This window comes from Anopheles gambiae, chromosome 3, assembly GCF_943734735.2.
Source record: "Anopheles gambiae chromosome 3, idAnoGambNW_F1_1, whole genome shotgun sequence".
Lineage (NCBI taxonomy): Eukaryota > Metazoa > Arthropoda > Insecta > Diptera > Culicidae > Anopheles > Anopheles gambiae.
Window position 1 is genome coordinate 68,096,843 of NC_064602.1, and position 14,110 is coordinate 68,110,952.

General features: G+C 43.7%; 1 protein-coding gene across 18 annotated transcripts in view; it reads right to left on the bottom strand.

Annotated features, from left to right (window-relative positions):
- LOC1278895 (uncharacterized) overlaps positions 1–14,110 on the bottom strand; it is a 79,949-nt gene that overhangs the window by 60,387 nt on the left and 5,452 nt on the right. For 14 of the 18 annotated variants that reach the window (XM_061660064.1, XM_061660079.1, XM_061660074.1 and 11 more), the window contains exon 2: positions 11,395–11,932. In XM_061660064.1, the coding sequence (XP_061516048.1) occupies positions 11,395–11,435 (41 nt within the window). In that variant the 5' untranslated portion in view covers positions 11,436–11,932. Of the gene's footprint in view, positions 1–11,394; positions 11,933–12,214; positions 12,384–14,110 lie in introns of all 18 variants that reach the window. The other 4 variants (XM_061660080.1, XM_061660067.1, XM_061660071.1 and 1 more) reach the window with 2 other exon arrangements.

Consider the following 14,110-nt stretch of genomic DNA (forward strand, 5'->3'; position numbering starts at 1 on the left):
TTTTTTATAAATATGTAAATTTATCGCCGTTCAAAAGAACGGATTAACACTCAATCAATTAAGCGAACAGTTTAAAAAAACTGTGGTTAACTATAGTCCATGAGGAGAATCTTTTTCGTATATTCAAAGCCGACATGGGGTGCTTCTAGTGCATATGGAAAATTACCTGCAGTTTCGGTCTGGTGAAAAAAAACTACTAGAGCGAGAGTGTATCGCTATTTTGTGGAACGGGAAAGAAGACTTGGATAACAGAAGCTTTCTCGTTCTAGTCAACACACTATCAGATCGAAAAAGCATGCTGATTTTCTGAGTAGGAGAATGAACTCCTTACCGCGTGCGGTGGTTTGTTGCACACTTTCATGATCGGTATGGAGAGTTTCCGCACAAAGAATCAATACCGCACCGCTAGCGTGCGGAGATGTATCGCACACTTTCATAGTCGACAGGGCGAGCGTCCGCACGGAGAATCAATACCGCACCGCTAGCGTGCGGAGATGTATCGCACACATTCTTAGTCGGCGCGGAGAACGTCCGCACAAAGAATCAATACCGCACCGCTAGCGTGCGGAGATGTATCGCACACTTTCATAGTCGACAGGGAGAGCGTCCGCATAAAGAATCAATACCGCACCCCTAGCGTGCGGAAGAATCATTTCCATTTATCTGGCGGTGCGGTACTCGTTCACTCAGTGTAAAGATTGGAATGAATCATTCAGTTCTGATTCATTTTGCCCATGTCTACTAGGTATCATCGTCGAACACACTGCTAGCACACACATACACACACACGTACGCAGGGAAGGTGTCATATACTTTAGGGTTGGTTTTAGATTTTCTTTTGGGTTTTCTAAGGTTCCTTCTCTCCCCGGTCTGCCGGTTGATGACTAAGGCCACACATTCCGGGAAGAGCACCATTTACCAACACGAGCACGAATGCCACCTACGACAACACGCGTGGCAAGAGTCGGTGGGATGTTACCACCTGCATATTTGTATCAACGATCACTGTCGCTGTTGGATGACGAACTGCCCCTCCCTCCTCCGAGTGCACTCGAATGCTTCACCGTCCATCAACACCCTCCGCAAAGCTTCCAAACGGATAAGCAACAACGCTTGGCGAGAGGGTTTTTGTGCACATTTTGCACAACCGACTTGAAAATGAAAACACTAATGTGCGATTTGTGGCTCAGTGTATGTGTGTGCGATGGAACCAACAGAGCAATGCGAAAAGCGAAAACATTGTTTCGAACTAGCAAGAAACATAAAAAATGAGAGTTTAGCGTTCGTTGCCGTTGTTTGAAACACACCGGAGTAGATGTGTGTGTGTATGTGTCACTCCCTGTTATTGTGCTTCGTTAGCACTGCTAATTTTATTGTTATTGATTGGGGAAAAATTGATCGATGCAACTCACAAGAAATTGAGAAATCACAAGTCTTCAATTTACAATCCAATATCATGATAATTATTACAAATAGACTATCAAACACTACAAGAGTCTTTAAATCGAGTTCGACAAGTTCCAATGATTAAGATTTTCTAAATCCTACACCAGGGGTCTCCAAACTAAGGCTCGCGGGCCGCATGCGACCCTCAATAGCCTGTAATGCGGCCCGCGACGACTTCGTAGAGGTTAAAATAAATAGTTTATTTTGTTTAATAATTAATCAAAAATTATTTTTTTTTACTTCTGAAAGACGAAATTTAAGATTTCATACAAGAAAGCTGTAGACATTTGATATATTCAGTAAGTATTTTCTAATCAAATCATGATTTGAACAAACACAACATCACAACAACACTCATTCTAAAGGTAACGTCAAAATGGCCCTCAACAATGTTATTTGTGAAGCAATGTGGCCCGAGAAACTGAAAAGTTTGAAGGCCCCTGTCCTACACCATAAAACAGAATTCGGTTACATCTTTCCATTTACAATATTGTTAGTTCCAACTTCTGCACTGAACTCGCAATACATCAGTAAACATCACAGAGATATATCCTATCCAGCTACGAATTCTAGTCATTTCACTGTTTTCTTCGAAGTCCTCGTGTTCGGATAGCTTAGTCGGATATCTTAGGATTACACACAATCAAGTTAATCATTCTGGGAATTTCACAGTTTTCTTCTAAGTCCTCGTGCACGGCTATCTAGTAGGCTATCTTTCTTTGTTTGTTTATTCAGGAGGAACGTTAGATGTCTTAGGATTATATACGATCAAGTTAGACATTCTAGGCGTTTCACTTTTTATAGGTCCTCTAGAATTGTTCGGAATTCAGAAATTAGCAGGTCATTTGACAATAAATATCTTAGCAATATAGCAGAACAAAAATTATACCCAAACTTATAGCTTTCTCGCACATCCCCATCTCAAGATTCGCACATGCTTCTTGGTTCCTGATTTTGAATGGAAATCGCAAACCATCGATAAACATTTTTGGGATCAACTTAATAATTTTGGTTATTTTATAAATTTCTGTAAGGTCCTCATGGCAGGAACTAAGGCATCATCAGAAATTGCGTTGCAGAGATCCAATGAAGCACGAAATGATCTAACAAAAATCAAAGAAGATAACTCCATAGCTTGTTTCATTCAAAAATCACAAAAATGACCTTTTTCTGCTTCCGATGAACTGATAAGCTTCCGGGACTTGCACCATACACGATTGGCTGGCTGTGTTCATCGCCTCTTTGCAGCACGTTTCCGCATTGCCCGGCTTGCTTATCAAAATTCGCACTGTTCGCCGTTTGCTTGGTTGCCCTCTCTCGTGCTCAATGCACACATCCCGCGCCTCCCTTCCTTACACTCATCGACGATTCGTCCCGCAAGTCAGCACATTTCATCCCTCCATTGCCGTTTTTCTTTTCCACGCTGGAATTTGAAAACACTGTACTACTACACCACGCATCGCCACGCAGCAACAGCACAACACAACCACACATACTAGAGAGCACCACCGGAGGGGCTGCTTTTCCCATCCCACACACAAAGAGACACACACCGCTGCACGGCTCTATTGGAATGTCGCCGTGTTCGCGCGCACAGTGTGTGTTTAGGTTTGCCTTTTTTTGCGAGCGCGAACCAAAGGTTTCTTCCCCTTCCTCGAGAAGAATTGGAAGATGGGGCCAATATAAATACCAGCCCGGGCGGGCAGATGATAGCAGAGCTGTAATGGTGTAGCAGAAACGACTTCGATCACACACCAACAACCGAACGGACAACAACAACAAAAAACACAGCAGAGAGAGTTCGCCACAGTGCGTCGTGGGGTTTATGGTGGGGCATCATCTCCACCGGCGGGACACGCATACAAGTGGAGAAGGTGTGTGCAAAAAAAATCCAAAAACGGGGACAACATACTTCGCGGCTTGATTGGAATTTCCCCCTTTTCTTTGCTCGCTCTCACGCGCAAATCTCGCGACGTTCTCGCGCCGAGATCGAGTCTAATTTCTTTTGTTTCATCGTCCAACTGGGGAGGGATTATTGTGGTGGTGTGTGAAACTCGAGAGACAAGTCTTCTTTTGCACAACAACATTTGAAAGGCTATGCGCGCAGCAAGCACTGGACGATAACTCTTTGGAGCATCCAACCTTCTCGATGCGATGTTGCTATTTAAAAACAACAAAAAAATCCCTTTTCTCAGAGATTTTGATGCCTCACACACACGCGCGCATGATTGTGTCTCTTTCTCTCCGTGTCCCATAGTGAAGGCCCATGCAGAATCGAGGGCTTAAAATGGGAGCCACAATGCATGACACATGACATCAACAGAAGTCCTACAGTGTACCTCCCTGGTACGGCTGAAGACCAAGAGAGATCAAAGCAGCACACGGAGGATGAGAGAAATGGAATGTATTTAGACAAGAAAAAAAGCAAACACACGCACCATTTATCTCTCTCTCTCTCTCTCACTCTCTCTCTCACTCTCTCTCTCTCTCACACTCTCTCTCACTCTCTCTCACTCTCTCTCACTCTCTCTCACTCTCTCTCACTCTCTCTCACTCTCTCTCTCTCTCTTTCTCTTTACATTAAACAAAACCTCCCATCGCTGCGGCGAGCGTTTCGCGATCTTGTAACGCGATCGCGCACGCGAATGTATGCGTCAATCTTCAATCATTGTCATGCTCTCTCTCTCCCTCTCGTTGACTCTCTTTCTTTCTCACACATACACACATAGACGTGGCAGTGCAAATGCACGATGATTCCGGCAGTGCTGGTGACGGATGACGCCATCGGCCACCGTTGAACAACCTCTGCCTTAATCCGCCGATTGGTTGGCCAAGAGCATGGACATGAAAAATACACACACACTCAGACAGACACAGCTGGCTTGCTTCCACGTTTTCTGCGGGTCAAGTGCTGTCCTCTGCTTCTACACGCTTCTCTTTATCAACCCCCTTTTCCCATCCAACGAGACCACGCATTGTTTATAGTGGACACAACATTCCACTAGTGTGTTTTTTTTACTCTTCTGTTTCTAAATTTCCAGCACTCCGGTGCTGGTGAACAGTGGAGAGCATTATCACTACGCAAGTAATTCGTCTTGAGTAGAAAATGCAGTTCGCACACCAACTAAAGGTGTTGGACGCTATCACCAAGAGCATCTTATCTAAGCAATGAGAGGTTCTTTTTTATTTACCAAATGAGACTCAATATAGGATTAAAAGTTTTCTCTCAGTTTGCACCGCGTTCATTAATTTTGTTTTCAAATTAAATAACACAGTGAGAAAAGAAAAAGGAAAATCACACCTTATCTCTCTGCAGTGTGAAAATGGATTTCCATTTTATCTAGCAAAGAAAAGATAATTGAAAGTAATAAGCATTAGATAATGTTTTATTTACGAGTAGAGAGCTAGCTTTCCACAGCTTAAATAAAGCTTTTGAGCAACCGGAAGCAGGTAAGCTTTGTGGTGTAGTCGACAGCGTGTGTGTTTAAAGTTATCGCTACTAGAACCGACCTGGGCTTCTAAACTCGAATGATGATATGATGTGGATGTTTCACAAATTGATTTTGGAGGCAGTTTTCCCAGCGATAGAAAATGAGTAAAGAAAATCAAGCAATCATTTATACGTGTAAAACCCTCTTATCGTAAGGAGCACCGATATAAAACGAAGAGAATCCTTCTTGAATCTGCTACACACTCGGGTATATCTGGGTTTATTACCGGATGTAGATAAGCTTCTCAAACTGCTGCAAACATTTATTACTGAAATGCCGATACCCCCCGGCCCCATACACACTTGATGTGAAATATTGCACTTATAACTGACCATGGTAACATTACAACTGCACACGAAGCGTAACGGACAGAGATACACAGGCGTGTAACGGACTGTGTAATATGCAAACGCTCGGTGGTGTTTCCCACTCTCTCCTATTTCCCATCTACCCTTGCTTGCCTAGATGACATATAGATTAATAGAAGAATTGTGTCTGAATGACTAACGAGAGACGATTTTCAGATAGATGGGCACGATGACGACGACGTCGTCGACGGCGATGGTGTGTTGCAATCTGTTGGGGAGAATTAAACGCTCCACATCCCAACGCGATCGTGTCACCGTTGACAATGTGTGTAACTCGCGGCTCCATCTTGGAAGATGATTATGTCACTTGGCTTGGTGTCGCCGGCAACGGCGTATCCAATTGCCCCCGTTTAGATGATGAGCAGTGCTTACCGTTTTTTCCCTTTTATCTGATACTAAGAACCATGCTGCTGGATATTCCGTTGTTTAGTATTGGGTGAAGTGGGTTTTTAAACATCTTCCTTTTGTTATTTGCTTATTTATTTGCTCTTCCCAGAGTTACATTTGATTATGCCTTTTTTGTTTCGCATGTTTTGTGTCTGCTTGGAATTTTATATCTCCTCGAGGTCTGAATCCAAGTACAAGGCATTACGACTCATATAGAAATTCATGGAAGACATAATCTCTTTATAAACATCTGCTTTAAGAGAATAATGGTAGCGAGATTGTTAACATCTAAAATTGATTTAAAAATTGTAATTATTTAGCACACCAAGGCATATTCATACTGTAGGCTGTGTATGAAACACAGATATTCTATGGAAACTCTTATTATGTCTGATGTTCTAACTTTTGTTACTATGGTGCCAATAGCCAAGATTTCAGCAATGTCCTTAAGATTGAAGTTGAATATCCCAACATTGGACACAACAAAAGTGGAACATTGCAGCATTTAGTCATTATATTAAGGTCTACTGCATTCTCTTAAGTCCCTTTTTTACACTCCGGAAAAAATGAAATCGATCGACTCCCTCGCCACCTTTTAATATAAGCCACACACACACACACACACAGAGTAATTGATGCGAGATATTTGACCCATAATGAACCTCATTTGAAGCGGAAGGAAGCGAGCATAAAATATCCCTCCACTATACACCTCAGGGCGTTCTCGCCCACCCCCTCTACCGTCTCTTTATATTGCTTTCCCTTTTTGCGATAGGGAACCGTGCACAGACCTCGGTCGGCGAACTGGGTGTGGTTGAGAGATAATGGCATGTGCTGCTGCTGCTGCTGCTGCCGTTGTGCGATGTTTTCCCAGAAGCAAACGTCCATCGTGCTACATCGATACCCTCACACACACCTAACGAACTTCCCTTTTCCACGTGGTTGGCGAGGGCCACCTGCTTTTCCACCCTCTTCAACCACTGAACCATGGCAAAGTTGGAAATGGGGCACCCGCACTATCTAGCCCACCATTTGTCACTCCAGGAGAATGGCCCGTTTTTCGGCTATTACTGGTGCCTGCATTTTTTTGTTTGTTTTTGGTTTGGTTTGCACGAGAGGGGGGTTAGAGAGTGGGTGTCCAATGGCTCAATATATATATTCGTACGGTTCGATGGGCACCTGTGCTAGGCGTTAGGGCCAAAATTAGGCTCACGGCGGTGCCATACGTTACGATGGACGCACACGCACCCGTAGGTTGCCAGGCAAGGTTACTCTTTGCGTCTAGTATCCGACGGCAGATATTGGAGATTGGAGAATCGAAACTTTTGATCCAATTCTCTATGTAGAGAGAAGGAAAGACGAACGGGTCAGTAGTTACTTGCTTTTACAGCGACAAAAGGGAATTTAATGTGAAACAATCGTTTCAATTCCAATGCAAATTGACATCAAAGCGTACTCATACTGTTCGTACACCTTCATGCATTGCTGACACCTTCGTCACCGCTAGTGCAAAGTATTAGCACCACATTATGGTGTCCTTTGGCGTGCTTGAGCGATGGCGTGAGCTTGTGCAAAACAACACATATATGCTTCCAGGGGACCTTGGTGTGATTGCTGGCTGTATTTCAATCAGTGCTGCCTGGCATGATTCATCATCTGGCCGCAAGCTCCAATCAATTCCTTCATTAAATGCACCCACCCCAAGTGTCTCCAATGCATACAGGCAACAGTATAGTGAAGTACAATATGACACCACAATAGAATGAGGAAGAGAAACTTAGACCACCGCACATCAGCACACATCAGCACACATCGAAGTGTCGATTGTGACCTTATTTTGCATTCCTTTTTTGCTGGGTCGGTTGCTTACGGCTCGGGTTAGGGCAAAAGAGTGAGTGTGGACAAAGAGGGGCTGGCAGTTTCTTTGTGCCTTGCCGCTCAAGCCGCTGTGCGACGGGCACACTACACTGGTGACGGTGGTGTGCGGCTGGAGAGGAACTTTAAAAACAATAACATAACTCATTTGCCGACACACTGCCACTGAGCACAGTAAGGGGCACCCCACACACGTGTGATTGGCATTGGAGGAGCGTTGAAACTGACCACGCGTTCCAACGTTCTAGATCGGAATGATAAGGAGAAGCTTATAGCCCTTCCCCAGACACTTACAGCTTGGGGCTCCAATTTTTAATGCAAATATATAGTTCCAAATGGTTCCAAACAATGAGATAAACGTTTTGTCATATAATGTTCAACAAATGTCTTCAATTACTGTTTATTCCTTCAAAGTTACAGCCTCTTTTGGTGCTTTTGGAAAAGCTGCAAGCTTCGCTTAAAGACGTCAGCTGTTTGGATCCCGAACAAGGTGCGACAAACTACCTATCCCCTTCGTTTTTTATTACCATATTGCTAATTAATCTTCCATGTAACTTCCAGCAGCCACTGTAAGCTTACCCTTTCTACCCTGTGTACCTTTTTCCAACACTTCAGACACACAATCGATTAACACACCATGCACAAGGCAAGCAGAACCGGGCGCGCGCGCTCACATTGCCACTGTGCTGTATCTCCCCCTTGCTCTCTTTTTCTCTCTCTCCCAGCCTCTATCGTCCGAGGGATCGTGTTCGGTGATGCATTTGTTTAACGTTTGCTCACGTTTTGCGCGGAATCACCAGTCCGCGAAATGGACCGTTCGTCGTCAGGCGTACACACAACTTGCGTCTTCTCAGCGCAGCGAAATGTCGCCACGCACACGTACGTCTATGGGGGAGCCCACATCCCGATCAACAGCGCAGGGTAAGATCAGAACGAATCAGAGCCTCGCGGAAAGGAAGTGTCGCTGTAACTCGAATCAGTTGCTGATGCTTTTCCTGCGCCAAAAGACAAGACAAGAATCTGATGACTCAGGCAAACAACAGGCAACGGCGGCAGTGATCGAATGTTTTATTCACAGCGAAAAAATTGGCTTGTTTGCACAAAACGGCGGTAGGTGCCGTTGAACACATACTACCGAATAAATATTTGCCCTTGCACCAACATGCTCCTTTCCGGTTCGGGCAATTCCAGAGCACACAATGAAAAATTATGCATTTTTGATCGGCATAAAATGGCTCCCTAGGCCGCATGTTGGTGCGTGCAGTGTACACAGATTTTTCAATCCTTTTCTTGTCATTATGCTACAGTTTTTGGGAACGTTTTCCCCTTGTGTTTGAATGGAAATACAGAATTCGTGTAAGTGAAATTGAAATTTTACACTTTTTGGCTCACAATTCTTTAAAAATATGCGCAAGTATTATGTTTTATGTACCAAACGTGGGGGTTATTGCATTCTCTCGAATGAATAGATATTGTTAACGAACTAAACAAACGCTTCGCATGAAATGTTGTAGTCATTTTTCAATAAATTTCAATAAAACGACCAGGCAAAATGCATGATTATGCAATATGTAAAATCAGGTTTTAATTTCCTGAAAATGAAGTTTATCCAATAACCTATCGTTTGAAAACATTTCATTTTCACTCAGCCTCTAATTGCAGGGCAACTGAAGTGTACTTTCCACATGAAAGCTCCAATCCATTAGGAAAGAAAAAATAGGTTAAGAATACAGCAGCAGACACATTAAAACCCTTTCCAGTAATGTACACCAAACAACGTGAAGTCATAATCCTAGGGGAATTTTTATTTGCTTTTCGAACTTTCCAGCAAACATGGCACAAATCGCCTCAAACCGAGCGGATGATCTCAGAGACAGAGTGAAACGGTGAGGCCACTACTACTACACACATGAAATCTTTACATTATATCATCATTCTTGAATTGTTCACCTTTTTGTTGTGAAGAAGAAAAAAAAAGAAAAAAAGTGCGTGATGGGAGCTGAGCGATAGTGCGCGCGATCCGATTTGGTGGTCATTTTTTTATTGACATAAAACGCTGGTGCTTTTTGCGGTCAACTGATCTTGACACAGCGATTAGTGTGACTCATAGCGCGATGGTGAATTGGCTCTTTCCGCAAAAGAAACACACACAGCACAGAATCAATACACAGTTTTGAATTATTTTTTTTTTTTTTTTAGAGAAGCTTTAAAACTCCCCTTGCAAGGGCTTTCGAGATTTTGAAGAATTTGCCATACCGGGTAAGAGGTTAATCCACTCTGTTGCTTTGCAACACACTTTACCCTCGGATGACTCGTTTTGAGCCCCCGCGTTACTCACATTTTAGTTGCGTAAGAGGCGTAAGAATGTAAAATTAAACAGAAACAAGGTGTGATAACTACGCACACCAACGGTGAGTGAGCGAACGCACCACCATCGTCATCATTACTATCGCCATCAGAAAGCTCAGATTTTAATCGCTCCCGATAGGGGAATCGTTACGAAACGGTCCGAGCAGGCCACTCTGCGGGGCTGTGTTGATGGTGGCCTTATCGGTGGCGATTGTAACGGACAATGGTTGTTTGTGGATTTGGAGAGAGGTGCATGGTAAAAACAAACTATAACAAGCAATGCGTAAGGGTTTTACATAAGGTTATATCTTATCGTGAACTGTGCCGAGCGAGCGAGCGCCTGCACAATGCCTATTTGTCGATTGATCAACATCAATTTATCAAGTTTACCATTTCGTGACGCCGTTTGAGGTTTTTTGTTTTTGCAACTACTACAGAGTATAGGGACAATACAACTTTGAATTTATTAGAAGAGTAGAGAAGTTGTAGATGGGTTTCAATTGAAGATCGGAACATCTTACAATATATTGCATAGAGCTTTAGATGCACAGCTCAGACATTAAGTTTTGAGAACTTATGAAAATCAACGAGTTTGTGGGTCTTCGAGATTCATCTATGTGCAAAAGTCTTCAAAAAGGAATTTGAACAGAAAGGGCATTGATTTCAATCTTAATACAATAGATGTTCAGGACATGTATAGCTCTTTTACTCTGAAACTTGCAAGGATTTACAGCTCTTAGAACGTCGAGACAAGTTTGCCGACGTATCTAGAACATGGTAGTTGATGAACCGATGTAATTCTGCAAGAAGCTAATGCAATGACTCAAAGTTCTCATACACATTTAAAGACAATCTGGAACCTAAATATCAATCCCTGGATCATATTTAAGAGGGTGTCAAAGCAATTCTTGTGGGTGTTAAAGCAATTCTAGGTACTTGCGCATTTAAAGAGTACCTGAGACCTCAAGATCATTGTCTGGATCTTAATCCAAGGTATAGAATTGATTCTTATCAATGTGCGAATTCAGTTCCATTTATATGAAAGAACAATGGCGTAATTCTGATACAGTAGATGTTCAGGACATTAAGATCTCTACTATGCTTATTCGACTCTGGCCATTTCGGGACATGTAAACATATTTGACGAAGGTTCCAAAATGCCCAAATGAAGATCTCTTCTTCGACACGTTATTACAATGACACTAGTAGATACCATGTACTAGTAGATATAAAAGCTCCCAGTGACTTTGCTCGTTGTCTTTAATGGAGAAATTGATGGAATTGAAATGCTGATCTTATCATCCTAAATAACTACTACACTATTAGCAACAATAAAGTAGAAATACATCTAAGTGAGAAATGTGCTTTGTGCTAAAGTGCCTTAAAGCTGAAGAGGGTCGATGGCCAAAGTACAAAATAATGTTAGCAGAGGGACGGGATAGGACATCAATAGCAATACAAACAAACAAAACATGTACCTTTCAGGCGGTCCAGCGTTGGATGACAGATTGTTCTCCATGAAGCCTGCGCTCGCGGAAGACGCACCAATCCACACGGATTTCGCACGGATTGTGTGGGCCCTTACGGGGTATGTTGACTCCCTTAATCTCACTCGCTTCCTCTGTTTCTCTCCGTTTAATCTCTAATTTCCGGTGTTGCTTTGCTTTGGTTTTGTCAGTTTCTTTGGGGAAGAAGTTCGTATTCCTTCCCTTCCTGACAAAAACACTCCCACCGAAAGGGCGGGGTGAAAGAGCTGGCTGGGGCGGCTACCCTACCCAAGCGTACTCATGCGTCGTTTCGCGCGCGACACACACTCCCCGCCACTTCCACACATTCACGCACTGTTCCTCCCCGTCCGTCACTGTGTGGCATTCGCTGGCAACACTGGTTGGAACGGGAGGGGAAACAAAACCACCCCCTGCCTCATATGCGGGCGGTAGTCACTCATTCACGCACTTTACTGTACTGTACGATTTGCTCATAGACACACAAACACTGACACAAACACCTGGATACCTGCAACAATTGGGAGGACACAAGAGAAATATTAGGATTACGCGTACTTGGGTAAGAAATTAACATTTAAACACATTGATCTTCCATGTTTTTGTGCTTTTCTTTTTGTCACTTCCGATCGCTCTTCCTGCTGCCACTTTTGACAGTCACTGTCACACAAACCGGTGCACAAACACACATTCGAGGGAATTTCGTCTCCATCATAGGAAGAAGAGGCGACAGCACACAACACACACACACACATCCTCGAGCGCCTACTGCGATCTGCACACAAATACACACGGGGAACACTCAGACACGATCGGTGGTCGTCGGGGGGCTGTCTAATTTCACCTCCAGGGGCCACAGCTACTTTCGATTTCTCACCAGCATCATTCGACAAATTTCCATCTTAATCACATTTAATTTTTCACACTCACAGAGAGGGGGCGGTGGGGCATGGATTTTTCCCCTGGGAGAAAGAAGGAAAGGGAGGGTGAAAAACAAATACACCTTTTCACTATCAGCACACACACACACGGACACATACAGTTTTAAGCAAAAACGTACAACACAACAATTTTGTTTTAATGGAAAACGTTGGCTGAGATGAGGTGGTGAAAAAGTGGGTGAGGTAAAGGAGGGGGTGAGGTTGTATCACTTTCCATTGCGTTCAGGTGTGGTGGGGGGGAGAGGCAGTGAAAAACGTTTGCCTCGCAGCACGCACGCACGCACTTTTCCAGCTTCGTTTCCCTCAAAGCCTCTCTCCCTCTCTCTCTCTCTCTCTCTCTCTCTCTCTCTGTCTGCCTCTCTTGATGTTGTTGCAAATATGCGGCGCACAAAACCAACTCCCCGTCCCTCCTTCCCTTACCATCTACGGCTTTGAATTTGCACCCGATTGGCACCAAACCACTCCTTCCTCCCTCCTACCGGGTGATGGGAGTTCAAACTCATATGCACACAATTGCCCGGCTGATGCTCTGGGCCTGCAAAAAGGAGGTGAAGACCCACAGATGACCCTGGGCGGTGGTGGGGTGTGTGTGGTATTATTTCTTTTCACCGAGGAGGTGTAGTTTTTTTTCGGTGTGTGCAGTTTTTTCCGCTGTTTGCGCTTTATCTCAAGCCTACTACTAGACTTTCACCTTTGGCGTCATCAGCATTATCATCGTCATCGTCGTCGTTGTGTCTTGGGCGGCGGTATGATAGTGGATTCGGACCCAAATGGAGAGAGAGAGAAAGAGATTGCGGGGAAAGACGCAGACAAGCAGGAACAGAGATTAGAAGAAGCAATTATTTTCACAAATGGTCGACGACGATGACCTCTCCGCTGCTGCTGATGATGACCGGTTGATCCGAACCGAGGGGCCATCTAATCTAATTTAATGTTTTTTAACTCCCGCGTGCCCACCCCACCACGCTTCAAGGTTTCTAATACACTATCAATCGAAAAGGAGAGACTGCTCGAGCGGTGGGGGGAAGGGGCTATTAATTGCCACCCGTGCTGCTCTTCCGTCCCACTCATCCCACTAAAGCTCACCCCCACCCACTTCATTTCACCACAGCGCGCGATCACTGTGATGACGTCTGATGAATGCTTTTTTTGTATAATTTTAACCACCAAAAAACCCTCTTTCGGTGGTCGGTGAGGGTGTTATTAATTATTTTTGCTTTGGAAGCAACTTTTCCAAAAACAAAACAGGAAAAAAAACGCATCAACCAACCAGTGGCGTCGGTCACCAGTGGTGGTGAAAATTATGTGTGAATGAAAGCGTTTGCATTTGCATTTGCAGGTAAAGTAGAGATTATCGCATTTGCGTCGGTAATTTGGTTTAATATTAATAATCTGCCCATAATAACGCACTCAGCGTTGCTGCTGCTAAAGGTGTTCGCTTTAAGTGGGTCTTTTTGTAGCTCTATATGCATGTTTAGTGAGGTATTAGGCCGAGAAATTGTTTCATGGAGATTTATTTGCTTATTATAAAGGGACAAAGGGAAAGAGGTGTATCCATAAAAATGGAATTAAAAGAATTTATGTAATAATCTTAATGAAGAAGTCGTTTGAAATGCTTCAGTGCTAAAAATCGTTTAGATGATTATCAAAATACTGAATTTAAAGAGTCGCCACCGTCGGGACAGAAGATATAAAGGTACAATTAACACATCCGATGTGATGATTTCCTCGTGGTACCGCGGTAAATG